The sequence below is a fragment of the Ictalurus punctatus genome, chromosome 5 (genome assembly GCF_001660625.3).
Source record: "Ictalurus punctatus breed USDA103 chromosome 5, Coco_2.0, whole genome shotgun sequence".
NCBI classification, from domain to species: domain Eukaryota; kingdom Metazoa; phylum Chordata; class Actinopteri; order Siluriformes; family Ictaluridae; genus Ictalurus; species Ictalurus punctatus.
The window spans coordinates 10,595,950-10,618,189 of record NC_030420.2 but is presented as its reverse complement, the minus strand read 5'-3'; the positions used below and the strand labels follow the sequence as shown (position 1 = coordinate 10,618,189).

Here is a 22,240-nt window from a genome sequence, read left to right as displayed (position 1 = left end):
TAGTGTATGGTTTTCCCCAGAAGTGTGATATCTCATCATGTACTTCTGGAAAAAAGGGGAGTTTTCTGTGGTGTGAGGGAGATTTATTTTCACCGGAGAGGAAGCGCTCATCCAGCCTGCTACGAGATACTTACTCTTCCCCGGGCCAGTCTATATTCAGCTTTTCAACTGCCCTAGTAATCACCTCAAGCAGCTCTTTATACGCTTGAGCGCTGCTCTCGGTTTTTGGTGCAATGGCACCACCTACCGACTCCCCGGAGTCGGCAAGGGTGTTTTGGCTTTCCATAGGGGAAGGAGGAGTCGCGACGCGAGCTCCAAAGTCAGGCGGAGAGCCGAACCCGGAAGACAGCGCAAGAGATAGATTCATACGAGATCCCCAGGACCTGAGCCACCTGGCTGCCTCGGCAGCGGCTGGCCCAGATCCATGAGGCTCTGAAACCCATCTCCCTTCGGCCAAGAAGAGAACGAGTTATGAGTGGAGCTGCCTAATCATAAACCGTTCACAATGCTCACAGTCAGACACCTTGATGGCTGCTGTGGCATGTTCCACCCCTAAACACTTCACACAGAAAGCGTGTCTATCTCCCCCGTGATGAAACGGGAGCAAGGTGTAGCACACTTTCTGAATTCTCTCTCTCTCATTCTTTCTTTATCGTTTCTTTCTTTTTTAAAAAAAAAAAAAGGAATAGTAAAATTCAGAGTTTTTGAGAAAATATAGAGGAGAAATGAAGCGACTTTTTGTTTTGTTACACAAACGACCGGCATGCAGTCTCGCTGAAGATAATAAGGCTGACGGCGCGGTTCACAGGTGCCACATATATACATCATGTGACGTGATTAATTGCCATGTCACCTGATCATGACAGCCCTATAAATAGGCATGATTTTACACAAGTTTCACAAGTTATGCTAAACGCAACGTGGAGTTCCCTTTGAAAGTGAGATTTGTTTGAGATTGACACAAAATTCCCTATTTTATTTCCCTATTTGAGGTGTTATGTTATACTAGCTTTGACCACATAGACCAGGTGATTGTGAAAAAGAAACAAATATATATGCATTTCATACTTTGTATGCAATCATGTTTTGCATTCCTGTTGGGGGATTATGCTTACATCCATATTCAAATTCATGAAATCAGAAAGGCCAATGGGCAACTGAAGTTTGCCTGAAATGACATCTGAAATTCTCTTATCTTATCTTATGTCCTTTATGGTTCTATCTCTCTTTTATTAAAGTGTTTTTGCACAAATATATCTATTTTACTTTTATATATTCTGTATTCTTCTAAAAACTGTATAGTTGTGCAGAATAGTACAGATCTGCAGATAGTAGTGATGGTGTTGATTACAAAAAAAAAAAAACTACTTAACCCTTACTCTCTTTGTTGCAGAAATATGAAGGGAAAATAGTCTTCTGCCACAAATCCTATATAAATGGAGCGTACTCAGTGAAATGAGGAGTGAGGATATGAATGTTTTGCTAAGTCTGAATAATGGCTTATCATATTTCTTTAATTGTGGACCCTGATGATGATGAGCTTTCTTACACACACACACACACACACACACACACACACACACACATATACACACACTCACACAAACATGTGCGCACACGCATTCACAGGCATATCGACAATGTTCTATCAAACAGAAAATACGAAAATAGAAAAAAAAAACAGTTAAGCTGATTAATTGCATCCCTAGTTTCTGTTGGCACCCACCCCAAAAAAACACAACATAATAAACAAACAAATATGGGACTCGAATTCGGCGTTCGATGGAGTAGGACGCGAAATTGGAGGCTCCTGCTGAATTCGATTAAAATTGTAATTAATTTGCGCTTTTCGGTCATACAATAGATTTTGACTTATTCTACTCCGTTTCCTTGTTTGGACTTTTAACTTTGTGGTACGTTAAAATGTCTGGAAAGAACACGAAAACCCGTGGTAGCATTCAGACACGACTGAGGCCAAGTGTGCGCGCCACGAGCGAGTCCCCTTCTTCCCCTGAATCTGCTTTGCCGAGCGGTGACTTTGATTTCGCCGCACTCAGGCTTGAGTTGCTGGCTTCGTTGAGGAAGGACATTGCCGATATTTTTGAAAACGAGCTCCAGGAGATTCTCATGGATGCGCTGTCTATTATCCAGCTTGACCTGCAGGCTGTGAAAACACAGCTGGCTAGTGATAATGTTGCTACCGAGGCTACCATGTCAACACTGAAAGGTACTGTTGTGGAAATGGAGCACACTCTCTCCGGTTGCACCGATGACATAGCTCACATGAAGACTACTATCGAGTCTCTCACTGTGACCATGACTCAATTAGAGAATAAATGTGAGGATTTGGAGTCAAGGTCACGGCGCATTAACGTTAGGATAGTCGGAGTTCCAGAAGGCGGTGACACATGTACAACTGCTGCTGTATCGGCCTTGTTAAAAGAGGCGTTTGGTCTGGAGAAGGAGCCGGTTTTGGACCTGTCCCATTGGACCCTTCAGCCAAAGCCTAAGCCTGGTGAACGACCACGAGCTATTGTGTGCAGATTCCACTATCACAGTGACTGTGTTGACATTTTACGCCATGCGAGAGAGCTCCAGCGGATTAAAGTGAGGGATTTGACCATCTCTGTTTTCCCTGACTACACAGCCAAGATAGCCCGGGTCCGGGCCGCATTTAATGAGGTTCGGCGTCAACTTCGTGGTATTGAGGGCGCTCGCTATGGAATACTTCACCCAGCTCGACTTCGCATTACATATAACAATGTTCAGAAGGACTGTATTTCAGCGGAGAAAGCAGGAGACTATGTTAAACTCTTGATGTCGGGGTGAACTGCATCACCTACACAGCGGCGTCTTTTTCACTCTTCTTTTATTTTTATTTTTTGCACTCGGCCTTCCAGCTCTACAGTATTCCGATTTTTATCGAAGATATTGTCGTCGCATTACTTCGCCTAGATTTTGTGGACTCACTCCTCTTAAATCTACTTTGGTATTAATGTGGTTCTCTGTTTTGAGGCTCTGACTGGGTCAGAGTTTCTGTCTATTTACTTTTATTAGTGTTTTTTCCTCGGCTTTACATCCTACACTGTTATATTATTTGCTACAAGTCTTTAAAAGTTAAGGACATTATATTTGTTATTGTGCGCAGACTGTTTATCAGACTTGAAGTCAGTAGGGGCTTTTTCTCTTACTGGAACTTTTTGTTTTGGTCATTTTTTGGTTAGTTCAGCTTACTCTCCGAGTTGTTTTCACATTGTGGACAACTTTTGGTTATTGTGGGAAACATTGCTGTCTCATTTGTTTTTTGGAGACTTTGGGTGTTTGTGTGTTTGGGAGATTGTGAGAGTAAACAAAACATGCCAATGCTTTGAGGGATGTGAACTGGAACAGAGTAATGTTAGCCATTTGTGAATCTGTTTTTAGAGGATTTAAATCTATCATGGTGAACAAATTATATTATAGAATTCAGGCAATTTTATTGGGGTTATCTCATACTGTATGGCAAGTAATAATCTAGAAAGACCTTTTTAATATCACAGTCTAAAACTGGATTTAAAGAGAAGCAAATCAGTAAATGAATCACATAAATGTATCACATGTAAATAAATCACATGTAAATGAATCACATGTAACAAATCACATGAAAATGAATAAATAAATTAAAAGACAAACAAATATATTTTCTGAGACAAATAAGCCAAGCTAAATAAGATAAATGTGATAATTAACTAATTACATCAGCCTATTTAAAATCTTTTATAATTAAACCATTGCATGCTTTTAAAGCATATATGCCTTTAAACTCAGGCACAAAAAGTAGTACAAAGCAGTGTTACACAAGTACTGTAAACAATATAGCCACTACATATTGAATAAATTATGTAAATATATCAGTAAATGGTTGAAAGTTTGTACATGGAATTTCTTTGGAAGGATATTTTATCAGTATCTGACGGTGGAGAGATAGACTGACATGATCTACTGACTTCTTTGATTTTGGTAGTTTACTAAATAGGTTGCTTTTGTGCAATTTTTTGCATTTAGCAATGACCTATTAGTAAACAGTAATCAATATCCTTGCAAAACTGCATATAATTTTTTTTTTTAAATAAAAATCTATTCACACTGTGTCAAATGTATCATATTGACCATGTTTACATGGGCAACAATAATCTAATTATTGACCTTATTCTGAATAAGACAATATTGTGATTAAGGTGTTTACATGAGTTGTTTTAGAATATCCCTGCCATGTTCCCATTTTACATGTTATAGAATATAGATCGATTAACGGCACACATCATTATGTCACCACACCACGCCGTCCGACGTTCCCTCCAGAATTTCACGTATCAACAAACAGTTCTTCGTTATGGTACCGAATACAGTTTTGGGTATTTCATTTTTAATTTTACAAAAGCTTCAAGTGCAGTTAAATATTTGTCATGCTATACGTGCAAATAGATGATTGCTTGAGGCCATGGACTGCGTACGAAACTGCGTACTTGTAGTAGTTGAAATACATGTATCTCACGTACTATATATCAGGTAAGTAGACGGTTTCGGACGCAACCATGCTCTCTTGTTTGTGTCAAATGGTTGAGCACTGCTGTGTGTGTGTGTGTCCTGTGACAAAATGTGGTGAAATCTCCCACACGGCGTTAATAGTGGGATTAAGGTGTTTACATGTCTGTAATATGTGTTGATAATGCGACTAATATAGGAGTACTCTACATGTCTTAATTTGATTTGTGTTTACTTTGAGTATGACTTTAGTCGGATTAAGATAATCAGTAATCGCTGTTCACATGGTAATTTCTTATTCAGAGTATTGTCTTAATTGGGTTAATATCGGATTACTGTTGTCCATGTAAACGCACTGATTGTCTTGCAGGCAAGTGAGGGAACAGGGTAATAAAAACCTGTCAAGTGCAAAAACCCTGCAGATGGGAGAAACAAGACCACCTGATACAGCACCAGAGGTAAGAAGAGACACCCTGTCTGTCACACACACACACACACACACACACACACACACACACACACACACACACACACACAGTGTGTGAGAGAGTTCTTTTTCTCTATTCATCTTTTTTCTTTTCTTCTTTATGCTTGTACTTGTACACTTGTGTGTGCATGTATGTGTGCTTTCTCTTAGTGCACATATGGTAGGCTCCTTTTGGTAGAGTGAAAGAGAATGATTTAGTAAGACAGAAATGAACTCCACACAAACTACAAAATGGCTACCCTGGGAATACACAGTCAGAGAGAGAGAGAGAGAGAGAGAGAGAGAGAGAGAGAGAGAGAGAGAGAGAGGTGGTATATCTTTAAATAAAATAAGAAAATGACTTTTAAGGAGCTGTAAGCATACCATTAGTACATATCAGTCATTCTTATGGTGTCATTGGGTCTTCATAGCATTACTCAATCCATTTGTTTGTAGCATGCCATAATGTATTTGTTCATATTATAATGTGTATGTGTACTGATCATATTATAAAGGTTACTTCTACCTCCATAAATCTTAATGTAAGCTTATTTGAGGCCTTCACCCTTATTGTTTGTTTTGGTCTACACAGTCTCACACTCATACGCCTGCACGCACACACACACACACACACACACACACACACACACACACACACACACACACACACACACACAGGTACAACAAATATTTGAACAAATAATATACAACAATCAATACCACATTGTAGGCTAATACCTTTAAAATAAATATGCTTAGGATCAGATTACCCAACATTCAGTGTCTATTGATAGATTGCAAAAGGAGCATGATGTGGCCAAAGATTATTAATTATTGTCCAAAAAAAGGAAAAAAATCACTTTCTCAGAGAATATGCTTTTTCATATAGTATTATACAAAATAGATCTGAAATAACAGAATTTAGACAATTTCAGATTAGACATAGAAAAAGAATAACAATCAGTGTACATTTTCATATTTAAAACGTGCTTACAGTATGTAGAAATATTCAGTTTTCTTATAATGGATTCCAACAAGCCTTGGTTAATTCAAAAGTATCCCTCTATTTTCCTAAAACACAGCTGCTACATTTTCACATTAGCAGAGACCAGTTTTGCTACATTTGATCAAAACCAGCCATGTTTAATCCATGTATTTTAAAATTGGTACTGCTGCACTGTTTTTGTTTAACTGCAAATTACATACCTATGAATTAAGTAAGGAGTAGTACATAGGGACATGCAATGATAGAAAAACTATGGAATGACAGGGTGGTGTGAGGCAGACTGGATTATTTATAATAATAAAAAATTATTATTATTATTATTATTATTATTATTATTATTATTATTATTATTATTATTATTATTATTATTATTATTATTTTATTATTGTCTTGTTGTATTGGTTGTAAATAATGTCATTTATAATTTAGCATTTTTGAAAGAATGACACATCAAACTTTTAGTTATGTTTAATTTTGGGGAACATTCAAAAAACAAATTAGTTCTTATTATCACTTACACAATACCCATTCCCTCACTTCCTCTTCAAGGTAATGCAGCATGTCATTCAGGAATCACAGAGCATGAAGTTCTCTTAAATGATTGTTATAAAGAACTAACACTGTGGAATCCTTCCATAAATGTTAAATAAACAGTTAACAAACATTACAGAAAGTGTCATCATATCAAAAATTATATGTTTTCCTTTGTTAAAAAACTTTTTTTTTAATTCTTACATTTTTATTAGCCTTAGATCATGTTTATTAGCCTTAGGTCATGTTGACTACCAACCATACAAGTCCCTGAGATTAAGCTATGTGACCATAGAAATTACAACATAGAAGCACAAGAGCATTAATATTAACCTGTGATTTGCATTACAGCCAGCACTACTAACAAAACACCTTTTAACCAGACATATTTGAGAATGTATTTTTGCAGCACATTAATACATTTAGCTGCGGGTATTCCCTGGTCCTCTTGTCCACCAATTTTTCAGTGTCAATTGTGCCCAATACAGTTAAAGCATTAACTATGACAATACACGCTAACCTTGATTTAATTTAATTTAATTTAATTTAAAAGCTTTTAATTTTGTCTTACAGTCAGAGGCAGATGGCCACAGCCAGCTGCACACAGTGGACAAATAATGGACTTGCTCTGTGCATTCATGGATAACATCTCTGATAACTTGAGACACATTCATGTGAAGAAACCCTAGCTGTATAAGGAAACTGTGAAAGACTATTAATTGCCAAACACTTTTTTTTTTGCTTTGTGTCAGGTCTATTGAAACAGCATTGGGGGAAAATAATTAAAATTATTAGTCAAACAGCTGATAAAATTACAAATCATTTTACATTTTTTAATAATATTTTTACATTACAAGTCACATAATCAGTCAGTCCAAAAAAAAAGTTAAATCATTTAAATAATCCATATGCAGTTCGGGAAATAAGTGCATCAACATTTTTTTCAGTAAATATATTTCCAATGAGGCTGTTCACATGAAATTTTCAGCAGACATCAGTATTAACTCCGAAATCCGAAAATATAAAGAATTCACAACATTAAAGTCCATAAATAAAGTTATGTATAATAAAGTGGAATAACACAGGAAAAAAGTATTGAACATGCTAACTGAAATTTATTTAATACTTAGTGGAGAAGCCTTTGTTTTTAGTAACAGCTTCAAGACACTTCCTGTATGAAGAAATTAATCAGCCACAGTATTCAGGTGTGATTTTGGCCCATTCTTCTAAACATATTGTCTTTAAATCTTGTTCAATTGGATTCAAGTCAGGTTATTGACTGGGCCATTCTAATACCTTGATTTTATTCCTCTGAAACCAATTGGGAGTTTCCTTTTTTGTATGCTTTGGATCGTTGTCCTGCAGGAAGGTCCACCCATGTCTCATCTTCATCATCCTGGTTGATGGCAGCAGATTTTTCTCAAGAATCTCCCAGTAAAGGGCTCCATTCATTGTTCATTCAATTATATGAAGTCTGGCAGTACCACTCGATGAAAAACAGCCCCACGCCATGATGCTTCCACCTTCGAACATCACTGTTTATATAGTGTTTTAAAGGTGATGTGCAGTGCCATTTCTTCTCCAAACATGGTGTGTAGTATGACAGCCAAAAAGTTAAATTTTGCTCTTGTCTGACCAGACTACACTCTCCCAGTATATCATAGGCTTGTCGAAATGAGTTGTAACAAACTTTAAGCAAGCTTCGACATGCCTTTTCTTTAGTAATAGAGTCTTGCAGGGTGAGCATGAGCAGTGGAGTGTATTGCCTGTTGTTTTCTCTGTGAGCTCTTTTCAAGTGGTCCTTTGCTGTTGGGCTACTCTTCTGACTATTCTTCATGGCCATGCATGGCCAGTTGATGACGGAGTGATGTTGCTTACAATTGCGGATAATGGCCCCAATGGTGCTTAATGGAAGATTCAGAAGTTTTGAAATAAGTCTGTATCCGATTCCATCAATATGTTTTGCAACAATAAGGTTCCGAAGGTCTTGGGAGAGCTCTTTGCTTTTAGCCATCATGAGATGTTACTTGTGTGACACCTTGGTAATGAAAGGTCTTTTGATAGACCATCAATTTACTAACCCAGCTGATATTAATTTGCACAGATAGGAGGTATAATTACTTAGGGACTTAAGCTGGTTCCTTGCCTTACCTCACCTTGGAGAACTGCTTTTTCTTACCGTGTTCAATACATTTTTCATGTGTCATTCCACTTTATTAGACATAAGTTTATTTATGGACTTTAATGTTGTGAATTCTTTAGATTTCCAGATTTCTTGAGTTAATGCTGATGTCTGGTGAAAATTTCATGTGAATAGCCTCACATCAAAAATGTTGACACGTTCAATACTTATTTCCCCCACTGTGTATATATGTATGTACACACACATAGAAACATACATACATACATACATACATACATACAGTTGCAATTGAAGTAGTTCAACACAACAAATGCTTCAAGTGGTTTCCCCAAATTCAACTGAAAATGCAACTTCTTATGATTTCTCCAGTTTAAAATTTGTTTAACCCTATGAAAAGAATCCCTCACAACAGCACAAATATGCAAAACAGATGCTGTCTCAAGGGCTTCATTAGTTGCACCAGGTGTGCTTGAGCTGGAACACATGAAATACCTGAAATGGCTAGGGGCAGAAAATTGAAGAGAATACCTGGACGGGGCAGAAAAAGGAAGCTATCTATGGCTGCAACCAGATTTCTGAGAAGACAGGTTGTGAAAAACCCTCGAGTGACTGCAAAAGACCTGCAGCAAGACTTGGTGGCAACAGGCACTGAGGTTTCAGTGAGCACAGTAAGGCGCATACTAAACACAGAAGTTTTCCATGCTAGAACTCTAAGACGAACACTACTACTGACCCAAAAGCACAAGAAAAGTCTGCTCAAAATCATATAAAAAAGCCACAGAAGTTTTGGGATTCTGTTCTGGAACTGGAACTTTTCGACACAATGGTCAGCAGTATGTCTGGAGAAAGAAGAATGAAGAAATAACACTCTGTCCACAGTCAAGCATGGTGGTGGCTCGGTGATGCTCTGGGGCTGCTTTGTATCCTCTGGCACTGGAAACCTGCAGCGTGTGAAAGGCAAGATGGATTCATTGAAGTATCAGGAAATCCTAGGAGAAAACATCATGCCATCTGTGAGGAAGCTGAAGCTTGGGTGTCATTGGACCTTTCAACAGGACAATGATCCCAAGAATACCTCAAATTCTACCAAGGCTTGGTTGCAGAAGATGTCCTGGAAGATTTTACAGGGCCATCACAGTCACATAAAGAAGGCGATTGCAGCATGCAAACCCAAGAATATTACTGAACTGGAAGCCATTGCTTATTAGGAATGGGCTAAGATTCCTCAGGAAGCTGGTGTTTGGCTATGCATCTCATTTGCAGCATGCCCTAACAGCAAATGGGTGCTCTACTAAGTACTAAAGGTGCTTGCCATGAAGGGATTGAATAATTTTGAAACTGGAGAAGTCATTATAAATTGCATTTTTAGTTGAATTTGGGGAAACCAATTGAAGGAGTCATTGTGTTGAACTATTTCAATTGTTTGTGTTTGATTTGTTCATTGCAAGCAGCTGAAAGTCTGGGTATATGTATACTATGTTTATAGTTTGTCCATATCTTGTACATGTTTTTCATTGGACAGTGACAGAATACAAAGCAAATCCTTCTTCAAGACAATTAAGGCAACTTGATGAATGCCCTTCTGTGTGGGCAGTGGAATCCATGGAATCAGTTTCAAATTGGAGGGAAAATTTGAAAGAATGACAGTGACAGAATGTAAGGTGCTTGGACCCCCTTTTATTGCTTCTTCAGTGTCAAAATCAGGTCTGTAAAATCTCTTTGGATATTTGGAGGAAAACCAGCGTTTTCTCACTCTCTGGCAGTTTATTTAACTGATTACTTTCTCTCTGATTAGACTTTAATCGTCAGATTACATAATTATCAAGGTCTGTAGAGACGAAGGTGCTGAATGCCACCCCCTAACCTTCCCAGCCACAATTATTTCTGCCTTCCTCTTCTGAGTGTGAAGGGAACATATTGAACTGGTGTAGGCACCAAGGTTGTATTTGGTGTTAGCAAAAGGGCTCTGGTTTTTTCCCCCTCCTACATCGCCCAGCATTACTGTTTGCTCTTTTGATCCGTCTGCATTAGGTTACAGCAGAGCTGTCAAGTCCAATCAGTGCACCAAGCTTGTGAAGCACACAACCTGACTGTGTCACTCCCATGCCAGGGACTAAACCTAGTGCTCCAGTTATGTTTTTGTTTTGGTTGCATTTTTGGGCATTTTACCATGGAGTGCATGTGAGTATGCATGTCTGCATGTGAAAGGCATGCTTTGTGGTGTATACGAGTATAATGGTGTAGAAATGAATCCTACATTTTGCAAATGGCTGGTGAGGTAAAATTTGCGAAAGCGGTGTTAATTTGCTGTTAACTAAATTTTAGAGCATATACTAGTCAATGCATTGGAGTGTCATTATAATTAGATCATTGAAAAAATAATTGGAGTGGAATAATGAATTGTGCACAAGTAACACACAGACACAAATGCTAAAGTTTTAAACACCATGTTTACTGTAAAAACACTATGTTGAATGTATACTACAGATTGTAGCATTGGTAAGCCTGGAACCCTTTAAATCATTCCACTGAAACTCAAAGTAAAATCTTTTGCTTTTGACAATAAACCAAGAAAAAAAAGACCTGCAACACAGTGAACGTAGAACAAAATGCCCTACCTGCCAGTATTACTTAATTTTCAGTAAGATCTAGTATGTTGCATGTATTTTGCTGTCTCTGTAATGGAATTTGAAGCAAACTAATTGTACACGATTCATTGTTTAATTACAGTGTTAGATATAATAACTATTTATACACAAAAAGGGCACAGAACAAGCATGGTGTAGAAAATGCACTCAAAGCTCTTCTTCGGAGCACATTGTTTGAACATAGCATCAGAATGAGGAAAATAAATAAGATTATGGTGTCAATAAAGATTCTGGCATACACACTAAAATGTTATGGTGAGGCAGGACAAGCTTATGACTTCAGAACAAGGTAATCAATGACCAAGGTTTAAACATATCTTTGCAGTAAACAAAAATCAGTTTTAGGACACTGGCAGTCTTGAAGAATCAGCAGTGGGCACAAGGCAGTCATGAGCTATTCCTGAAAATCTCAAACAGCTGATCCACCTAAATTGAGACTTATTAAAGGCAAATTTGTTACAACAGTCACTAGAAGGTTAAGCAAACATGTAAAACATCCAGATCATGCGATGCCACACAATATTGTTTCTATTAAAACTGGCCTCAAGTGGCCATCAAATGGCAACACAGAATGTTATAAGCCTCCACAAGAAAGGAGATGGAAAAGTTTGGTACATAGCAAACCATTTAGTACACCACAAACAGAAAGGAATTTTTGTGTTGTGTTCAATTGCGCATCATCATTTCATACTGTGTCCCTTAACACAGTTAATCCAGGCAAAAGACACAACAAATTATTTTTTAAAAATAAATGTAGTATTTCTTCTTCTTCTTCTTCTTCTGCTTATTATTATTATTATTATTATTATTATTATTATTATTATTATTTATATTGCTATTTTTTGAGGATTTGTGAAAAACCTGTAGCAGTGATGGCTGTTAGAACTTAATATAGTTCATCTTGATAATGTAGACATGTTACGAAACAAGAATTGGACAGGAAGTAAGCGCAGGAGTAAAGGCTTTATTTACAGCTTAAGTCAATGTACGAGGAGGCGGGGAACAAGGTCTAAACATAAAACTAGAACTGAAGCAAAGAACATGAAACTTAAACAGGGTGTGGAAACTCTACCACATTTAACTAACTTAAACATTTATCCTTTAATTAGAAATGAAGCATGCAAATATCATTTAACCCTGACATGAAACTCTCGTTTAACTAGGACATGAAACTCTTGTTTAACAATGGCATGAAACTATCGTTTACCAATGACATGAAACTCTCATTTAACTACGACATGAAACTCTCGTTTAACTACGACATGAAACTCTCGTTTTACAATGACATGAAACTCTCGTTTTACTATGACATGAAACTCGCGTTTTACTATGACATGAAACTCGCATTTTACTATGACATGAAACTCGCGTTTAACTATGACATGAAACTCGTGTTTTACAAAGACATGAAACTCGCATTTAACTATGACATGAAACACTTGTTTCATCACCGCAGCACCATCTGCTGGCGAGATCATCACGGAACCCCCCTCCAAAGGCGGTCCAGGGCCCCTGTGTAATCTGTTCTTTGATGCATCAGGAAACAGGGCGGCCTCCGCCGGGCAGCAGACAGGCAGAGCACCGCCCCCAACGGGGCTGGGGCATTGGGCGTTGTCCACTGCAGGGCTGGAACTTGGGGCAATGTCCTCAGTGGGGCTGGAACGCTGGCTGACGTCCTCTGTGGTGCTGGAGCTCGGAGAGTCGTCCTCTGCGGGGCTGGAGCTCGGAGAGACATCCTCAGCAGGGCTGGAATGCGGGGCGACGTCCTCTATGGGGCTGGAAAGCTGGGCGACGTTCTCTGTGGGGCAGGGCAGTGGGACAGCTTCCTCGGTGGGACAGGACAGCGTGGCACCTTCCTCGGCGGGACAGGACAGCGGGGCAGCTTTCTCAGCAGTTGAGACCTCCCCGCGGGTCTCTGGCTGGAGACCGGAGGTCACCATGTTGACCTCAGGCGGGAGCTTCGAAGCTGAGACCTCCCCGTAGGTCTCAAGCTTGAGCTCTGAGGTCGCATGGGTGACCTCAGGCTGGAGCTCCGAGGTCTCCATGTTGACTTCGGGATGGAGCTCCGGAGCTGAGACCTCCCTGTAGGTCTCAAGCTGGAGCTCGGAGGTTGCCTGGTTGACCTCAGGTGGGGGCCCGGAGGTCGCCAGGCTGACCTCAGGCTGGAGCTCCGGAGCTGAGACCTCCCCATAGGTCACAAGCTGGATCTCTGAGGTCGCCAGGTTGACCTCAGGTGGGGGCCCAGAGGTCACCAGGTTGACCTCAGGCAGGAACTCCGAGGTCACCAGGTTGACCTCGGGCTGGAGCTCCAAAGCTGATACCAATCCCATAGGTCTCTAGCCGGAGCTCTGAGGTTGCCATGTTGACCTCAGGTGGGAGCGCCGAGGTCACCCTGTTGACCTCAGTCTGGAGCTCCGGAGCTGAGACCTCCCCGTAGGTCTCAAGCTGCGGCTCTGAGGTCGCTAGGTTGACCTCAGGCTGGATCTCTGCACGGGCTTTCCGGTGTAGTCATTTATGCTCCTGCCAGCTGCTCTTGAAGCATTCCTTTGAGCAGAAGAATGCTTCCTGGAGACCCAGCTTCTTGCAGGTAGGGCATTGCAACATCATGGAGGGCAGAGGACCCAGTACTCACTAGTTGCTCCGCCCAGTCCCGGGCCGGGCCGCAAAACCGGGACACCGAGAACCCGATCCCCTGGCTCTTAGTAGGCATGGGATACGCCAGGCTGCAGAAATATACCTGGCAGCTGCAGAGGAACTCCAGCAGGTAGCTCCCCAATCCCGCTGTTGCTGGTGGGAGTTCAACGGCGAACCTTTGAGGGAACTGCACGGACTGGAAACACGGCCAGTAATCCGAGCATCTCCCAGTAAGGCGCTCTCCTGCTACTTCCGTGGTGAGGCGCGGTATTCTGTTATGAAACAAGATTTGGACAGGAAGTAAGGAGTAAAGTCTTTATTTACAACTTAAAACAATGTACGAGGAGGCGGGAAACAAGGTCTAAACATAAAACTAGAACTGAAGCAAAGAACATGAAACTTAAACAAGGTGTGGAAACTCTACCACATTTAACTAACTTAAACATTTATCCTTTAACTAGAAATGAGGCATGCAACTATCGTTTAACCCTGACATGAAACTATCATTTACCAATGACATGAAACTCTCGTTTAACTACGACATGAAACTCTCGTTTAACTACGGCATGAAACTCTCGTTTCACAGTGCCATGAAACTTGCATATAACTATGACATGAAACACTCGTTTAACTATGGCATGAAACACTCGTTTAACTATGGCGTGAAACTCTCGTTTAACTATGGCATGAAACACTCGTTTACCTATGGCATGAAACACTTGTTTAACTATGGCATGAACAAGGAACTAGACAGGACCTGGAAACTTTACCGCATGGCACCATTACACCTTTCAGTCTCTACTCTAATACCGTGTGACATGCGTAGGAGCGCGAGGGGTTTAAATAATAAATAAATAAACTAAATACTAAGCTATTATGAACAACTAGCACATGCAAAACATCCACCAAAAACGCACTCTCACATTATCCAGTTCTGCATACAACTTAGTACTCATTATTTGGAAAAAGCACTAGAGTACCCATTGGCCGCTACACCTCAGTCATAGAACATGAGCACATCATTAAAAATATATTTACACAAATGACAGAATCAGATATAGATAGATAAACACTTTTCAACCTCAGCTCAACCACAGCTGACCCATATAAATATTACAATTAATAAGAAGTGGATTTCTGATTGCAACATTGCATGGACATCCTTTTATTAGATAATTTAAGTGGAGAATTAACAGTTACATTTGATTTAAAAACAAACCAAATTCTCATGCCTTATTTCTCACACAGAATCTGACATAAGTAGCTAGATTGTGATGAGTCAGTTTGCCTTTTCATGCATTTCCATTATCCAGTTCAAGTCTCTGGTTGTGATACATTACTGTTCTTTTTTGTCCCAAAACACAGTGGATGTAACTCATTTTCATAATAATTTATCCACCGAGTTAATCCAGCTCACTGTATTTCTTGGTTAAATGATTTATTAACTCTTTCCATCCTCTTTGCTCTTTCATTGCATCAAACACTGTAAATTTATCAGGGAACGTCACATTTTATGAGCTTGACTTTATTTTATTTTCTCAGCAAGCAAAGCATGGTTCCATTGCTTGCCAGTGATGCCTAATGATTTGTGTTATTACATGTTAGTAAATATGTAGTTACAAAGTAATGACATGAAATGTGTTATTTTATTGTTGCATTTCCAATCCTGTATCTCAAAAGCAAAGCATTCCCAGAATTAATTTGGGTTTGGTTTGTAATGAATGTTTGGGCATGTTCCGCTTTTTTCATCCAGGCTCATATTACCCAAGATTCAGCACAAGAGACGGCTGAGAAAATCAAAGAGCTGGAGAAAGCTCTGCAAGAGAGCATGAACACCTCTACTCATAGAGAGGCTTTGTGGGTTCAGGAGGAGCAGGCACATGCTCTAGCACAGACGCAGGTACACACACATGTAGCAGTAATGTTCAGTAGGGCAGTGTTTAGAAAGACAAAGGCTTTAGGAGATGGACAACATACACTATCTAAGAAAATGTTTTAGTAATGTGTAGATAAGCAGGCAGTTACACCACGTAAATGTCAGCTACAGTCAGCAGGCTGTAATGTGCAGTCCATTGGAGTCCCAACTTGAACTGGGAAGAAAGCAATATAACCCTCTCTCTCTCTCTCTCTCTCTCTCTCTCTCTCTCTCTCACACACACACACACTGACCACTATATAAGGAACACCAGGACAACTGTTCATTCATGCATTTAGACAATCAGCCAATCGTGTGGCAGCAGTGCAATGCATAAAATCATGCGGATGCAGACAACGACTATGTTTACATGGACAGCAGTAATCTAATTTTTGACCTAATTCTGAATAAGACAATATTGTGATTAAGGTGTTTACATGAGTTGCTTTTAGAATATTCCTTTCATGTTCCCATTTTACATGTTATAGAACATAGATTAATTAACGGAACAGGTCATTACATCCCCATGCCAAGGCATCCGACGTTCCCTCCAGAATTTCATGTATCAACATACAGTTCATCTTCGTTATGGTACCGTATACAGTTTTGGGTGTTTCATTTTTAATTTTACAAAAGCTTCAAGTGCAGTTAATAATTTGTCATTCTATATGTGCAAATAGACGACTGCTTGAGGCCATGGACTACATCTGGAATACATGTATTTAGCCTACTATTCAGTAAGTAAGTCTGCGGTTTCAGACGCAACCATGCTCTTGTTTGCCGTCAAACGGTTGAACACTGCTGTTTGTGTGTCCTGTCGCAAGATGTGGCAAAAACTCCCACACGACATTAATAATGTGATTAAGCTGTGTACATGTCTATAATGCACTTTGATAAAGCGAATAAAATAGGAATACTCTACATGTCTTAATTTGATTTGTGTTTACTTCGAGTATGACTGTAGTCAGATTAAGGTAATCAGAAATCACTCTTTACAAGGTAGTTTCTTGATCAGAATATTGTCTTAATCGGGTTAATATCAGATTATTTTTGTCCATGTAAATGTACTGAATGAATACCGGGAGATGTTTTTCCATTCTTCAGCTGTCCAGTTTCTGTCCCTATGATAGCCTCAGATTCCTGTTCTTGGCAGACAGAAGTGGAACCCAATGGACTTCTGCCATTGTAACCCATCCACTTCAAGGCTTGAAGTGCATTCTGAGATTCTTTTCTGTTCACCATGGTTGAAAGAGTGATTATATGAGTTACTGTAGACTCCCTATCAGCATCAACCAGTCTGGCTTTTCACTCTGAGCTATCTTATCTTCCTGCAGAACTGCTGTTCAGTGGATGTTTTTTTTGTTTTTTGCACAATTCTGTGTAAACTCTAGAGACCAGCTGTGCATGAAAATCCCAGGAGATTAGCGAATACTCAAACCAGCCTTTCTGGCAACAACAAGCACATCACTGTCAAAGTCACTGCGATCACATTTCCCCCCATTCTGATGTGTACAGTAACTGAAGCTGTAACTGACCTGTATCTGTATGATTTTATGTATGCACTGCTGCCACATCAAACAACCAGAATCAGATCACATTAGCTCCTTAAAGTCCAAGTTTATTAATTAGGTATTTATCTTAAAGCATATTATTCAGTAATTACTATGAATTATCAGCTATGAATTATTATGAATTATTACTATGAATTATTATGAATTATCAGCAACAATGAAAATAATATGTAAGTATTCACAATAACTGCACTAAATTAAGTCTGGAACAACAGACTAGTTCTTGAAATTTAGGAGGGTAAGTAAGTGCATCTACATGCATTTAAAACCAGCCAAAAATGTAGAATTCTTGGATATTGTGAAAACATCTTATCAAGCTTGGTTTCACTGACCTCTCTCACACCCGTAACTTGTTCCTTTTACTCTGTTTCAGCTGAGCTTGTCTCTCAGTCTCTCCCTCTAAACAGATGCAGTTGCATGTGTTCAGTATGCAGTTACTTTACTTTAGTGTAGTGACTTTTTTTTTTTTTTTTTTTAATCTTTTCAGGTTAATCTATTAGAAAAATTAAGCTTTTGGACTGTGTGCGTGTATTCTCCCCTGTATTATGCCACTGAGTGCATTTCTTTTAGCGCCAAAGACCTTCTGGATGAGCTGAGAATACAGTGGCTGAACTTTATGCTTAACCTTAAAATGAGTGCTAGTCATTTCAGATGAATCAAGTTTTCTGTCTTCTTCACTCTTTCCACTCATAAAAAATACATGCAAATGAACTAGAATAACCTCACTTTCAGCCTCTCAAAGAGACGCACATAAGCATGCACCCCACAGCTAGCAATGAAAGGACCATATAACTGCATTACATTTACATTTACATTTATTCACTTAGCAGACGCTTTGAGCCAAAGTGACTTACAAATGAGAAAAATACAAGCAAAGCGATATATCAAGCAGAGAACAATACAAGTAGTGCTACCATACAAGATCCATTAATTGAGGTCCAGAAAAAGCAAAGTGCACAGAGTAGAGGTGAATGTGCAATTTTTTTTTTTTTTTTTTTTTTTTTTTAATGAGTTGGTTAGGTGTTCACAGAAGGGCTGGGTCTTTAGCTGTTTTTTGAAGATGGTGAGAGATTCTGCGGTCTGGATTGAGATTGGAAGTTCATTCCACCACTCAGGAACAGTTAGCGTGAAGGTTCTGGAAAGGGACCTTGCGCCACGCTGAGTGGGAACTACTAAACGTTGGTCGCTAATCGATTGCAGATTGCGAGAGGGAACATAGGCCTTCAGGAGAGAGTTGAGGTAGGAGGGTGCTGTTCCTGACAGGGTCTTATAGGTGAGCATCAAGGCCTTGAATTTGATGCGGGCAGCTACAGGAAGCCAGTGGAGGGAGATGAAGAGGGGTGTGACATGGGTTCTCTTGGGCTGGTTGAAGACGAGGCACGCTGCAGAATTCTGAATCAGCTGAAGGGGTTTGATGGAGCTGGCTGGGAGGCCTGAAAGCAGTGAGTTGCAGTAGTCCAGTTTAGATATAACAAGAGCCTGGATTAGTATCTGTGTAGCCTGTTCGGTGAGGTAGGGTCGGATTTTCTTGATGTTGTACAGGATGAACCTACAGGACCTTGCAGTTGTTGAGATGTGGTCTGTAAAGGTCAAGCTGTCATCAAGAATTAGTATGCGCATTATTAAATGCGCATACTAATTTACCACATTAAAACTGTTTAAACAAACAAATTCTCATAATTATAGATACATTTTTTTAATTCTGTGACAGCACAGGTAATAGGATAATAGGATGTAATGCTTGGTGGGATTAAATAGGTTTGTGGGAAAGTGAGTGAGAAAAGAAACAGGGAGGGAGAAGGAGAGAGAGTAGAAGGAGAAAGTAATTGGAGCACCCATAAATCATAGCTGCTCATTCCTGCATATGAAATCTTAAAAGAAACAAAATAAGAAAGCAAGTGCACAGTTTGCAGCCACTGGCCAATCATAACTCTGTAATGTTTTCCCAGTCTGCTTTAAGCTTATGCTGGGCACAGTGCTTCTGGTAAATAGACTGTTTCATAGTTTATACACACCAACATGCTGCAAAAATCCTTTATCTTGTTTACATTTAAACAATTTTGAATCTAAAATAAAAGACATTATAATTTACAAGTGTCACGATTCCCCCTTGAAGCAGCGTGCTCTAAGCGTGAATGCGCGAGCACCTGCTTTTCCGTTGTTGACTGTAATGACATCTGGACACGTGTTTTGTTTATGTTTCTGTCTCCTCCCTGTTCTGTCATTGGCTGGGATTTCACGTGGGTCTGAATTGCTCTCAGCTGCTAGTGGTTTAGACGCTGATCATGTCCGCATATATACCGCGCGCCTCCCAGCACACAACGCGGAAGATTAAATGTTTAGAGTTAGTTTAGCTCGTGTCATAGTCATAGTCATAGTCATAGTCCATGTTTAGAGTTAGTTCGCGCTGGATTATCCGCTTCCAGTCCCTTGTCATAGTTCGTTTCTTGTTTTGTTTATCGACCCTGTTTTCCGTGACCATGACCTAGATCCCTGCCTTGCCCCGTGTATGCCTGTTTGCCAATCGCCTGACCTCTTGCATGTTTATGGATTACGTTTTGGATCACATTTTGGATTTGTCTGCCTGTCTGTCTTTCAAATAAACAACTGTTCATCCTGCACTTGCATCCGTCCTATCTCTGCTCCGTCACGATTTGTGACAGAATCTTCCGCCTCAACATGGATGCAGCACGAGGACGAGAGAGAAGTCACGCCACAGAAACCAGGTAAGTAGTAGGACAATACCTAATCGGGGAACGCTCGGATTACTGGCCGCATTTTTCGTCCGTGCAATTTCCCCAAAGGTACGCCGTTGAATTGCCACCAGAGACAGCGGGATTGGGGAGCTACCCGCTGGAGTTCCTCTTCAGCTGCCAGGTGTATTTCTGCAGCTTGGCGTTTCCCAAGCCTACTAAGAGAGAGTGGATCGGGTTCCTGGTGTCCAGGTTTTGCGGTCCGGCCCGTGACTGGGAGGAGCAGCTGGTGAGTGCTGGGTCGCCAGCCCTCCATGATGTCACTCAGTTTGCAGAGCTGTTTATGGAGGCATTTTCACAGCCTGGACAACTTCGTGGTCTCGATTTACTGGGGTGGAGAGTCAATGGACAGCCCCAGGTGGACCCACAATTCAACCTCTATTATGAGGAGATGGACAGGGCAGTAACCAGCGAGCCACTTCAGTTTCCGGCCAACACGGGGGAGAAATCTCCGAGATGTATGACCGAGGGCTGTGGGAGAGAGACTCAGCTTCAGTGTCCCACCTGCAAGAAGCTGGGCCTCCAGGAAGCTTTCTTCTGCTGTCAGGAATGCTTCAAGAGCAGCTGGTGGGAGCATAAGAAACTCCACCGGAGAGCCCGTGCAGAGACCCAGCCCGGGATCAACAGGGTGACCTCGGAGCGCCCGTCGGAGGTCATAGCACCAGAGCTCAACCCTGAGGTCCAAGTCAAGTCCCAAGTTCCTCAGATCCAAGTCAAGTCTCAAGCTTCTGAAGTCCAAGTCCAGTCTCAAGCTTCTGAAGTCCAAGTCCAGTCTCAAGTCCCTGAGGTCCAAGTCCAAGTCAAGCCTCCAGGCTCTGAAGCCCAAGTCAAGCCTCCAGGCTCTGAAGCCCAAGTCAAGCCTCCAGGCTCTGATGCCCAAGTCAAGTCTCAAGTCCCTGAAATCCACGTCCAAGCCAAGCCTCCAGGCTCTGACGTCCAAGCCAAGCCTCTCGTCCCTGAGGTCCAAGCCAAGCCTCTCGTCCCTGAGGTCCAAGTCAAGTCTCACGTCCCTGAGCTCACGTTCAAGCCTGCTGATCCAGTTGACCAAGCTCTGCTAATATCTAAGCCTAATGACCAAGCTCTGCTCACGCCCCAGTCTGCTGACACGCCCAACCAAGCTCTGTTCACGCCACAGTCTGCTGACACGCCCAGCCAAGCTCTGCTCACGCCCCAGTCTGCTGACACGCCCAGCCAAGCTCTGCTCACGCCCCAGTCTGCTGACACGCCCAGCCAAGCTCTGCTCACACCCCAGTCTGCTGACACGCCCAGCCAAGCTCTGCTCATGCCCCAGTCTGCTGACACACCCAGCCAAGCTCTGCTCACTCCCCAGTCTGCTGACACGCCCAGCCAAGCTCTGCTCACGCCACAGTCTGCTGACACGCCCAGCCAAGTTCTGCTCACGCCCCAGTCTGCTGACACGCCCAGCAAAGCTCCGCCCATGCCCAAGGTTCACCTGTTGACCTCAGAGCCTCAGCCCCCCTGTTCAGCTGTGGGCATCGCTCAGCCTCCCTGTTCAGCTGTGGACGTCGCTCAGCCTCCCTGTACAGCTGAGGTCGTCTCTCTGCCACCCTGTTCAGCTGTGGACGTCGCTCAGTCTTCCTGTTCAGCTGAGGTCGTCGCTCAGCCTTCCTGCTCCATGGCAAACATCGTTCCCCCCTTCTGCTTCGAGGAGACCCACGCTCCTCTCCCTGGCCGCACGGAGACCCACGCTCCTCTCCCTGGCCTTACTGGGGACGTCATTCTGCCTTCATGCTCCGCTGAGGACGTCGCTCAGCCTGCCTGCCCGGCTGCGGGCGTCGCTCCGCTGTCATGCTCCGACGAGGACGTCGCTCCGCCTTCATGCTCCGACGAGGACGTCGCCCTGCTTCCCTGCTCTGCTGAGTACAGTGCTCTGTTTCCCTGCTCAGCCGAGGTCGTCGCTCAGCCTCTCTGTTCAGCTGAGGACGTCGCTCAGCCTCTCTGTTCAGCCAGGGTCTTCGCTCCGCTTCTCTACGCCGCCAAGAACACCGGGCCGTTTCCTGGCTCTGCTTGGGACATTCAGCAAAGGGG

At 41.5% G+C, this 22,240-nt stretch overlaps 1 protein-coding gene across 1 annotated transcript in view; it reads left to right on the top strand.

The window, feature by feature from the left end:
- The window catches only part of LOC108264953 (ERC protein 2), a 291,196-nt gene that overhangs the window by 169,089 nt on the left and 99,867 nt on the right, over nucleotides 1-22,240 (top strand). The window contains exons 12-15 of the mRNA XM_053680567.1: nucleotides 4,895-4,982; nucleotides 5,162-5,171; nucleotides 12,775-13,250; nucleotides 15,706-15,852. Coding sequence (XP_053536542.1) covers nucleotides 4,895-4,982; nucleotides 5,162-5,171; nucleotides 12,775-13,250; nucleotides 15,706-15,852 — 721 coding nt within the window. The remainder of the gene's footprint in view (nucleotides 1-4,894; nucleotides 4,983-5,161; nucleotides 5,172-12,774; nucleotides 13,251-15,705; nucleotides 15,853-22,240) is intronic.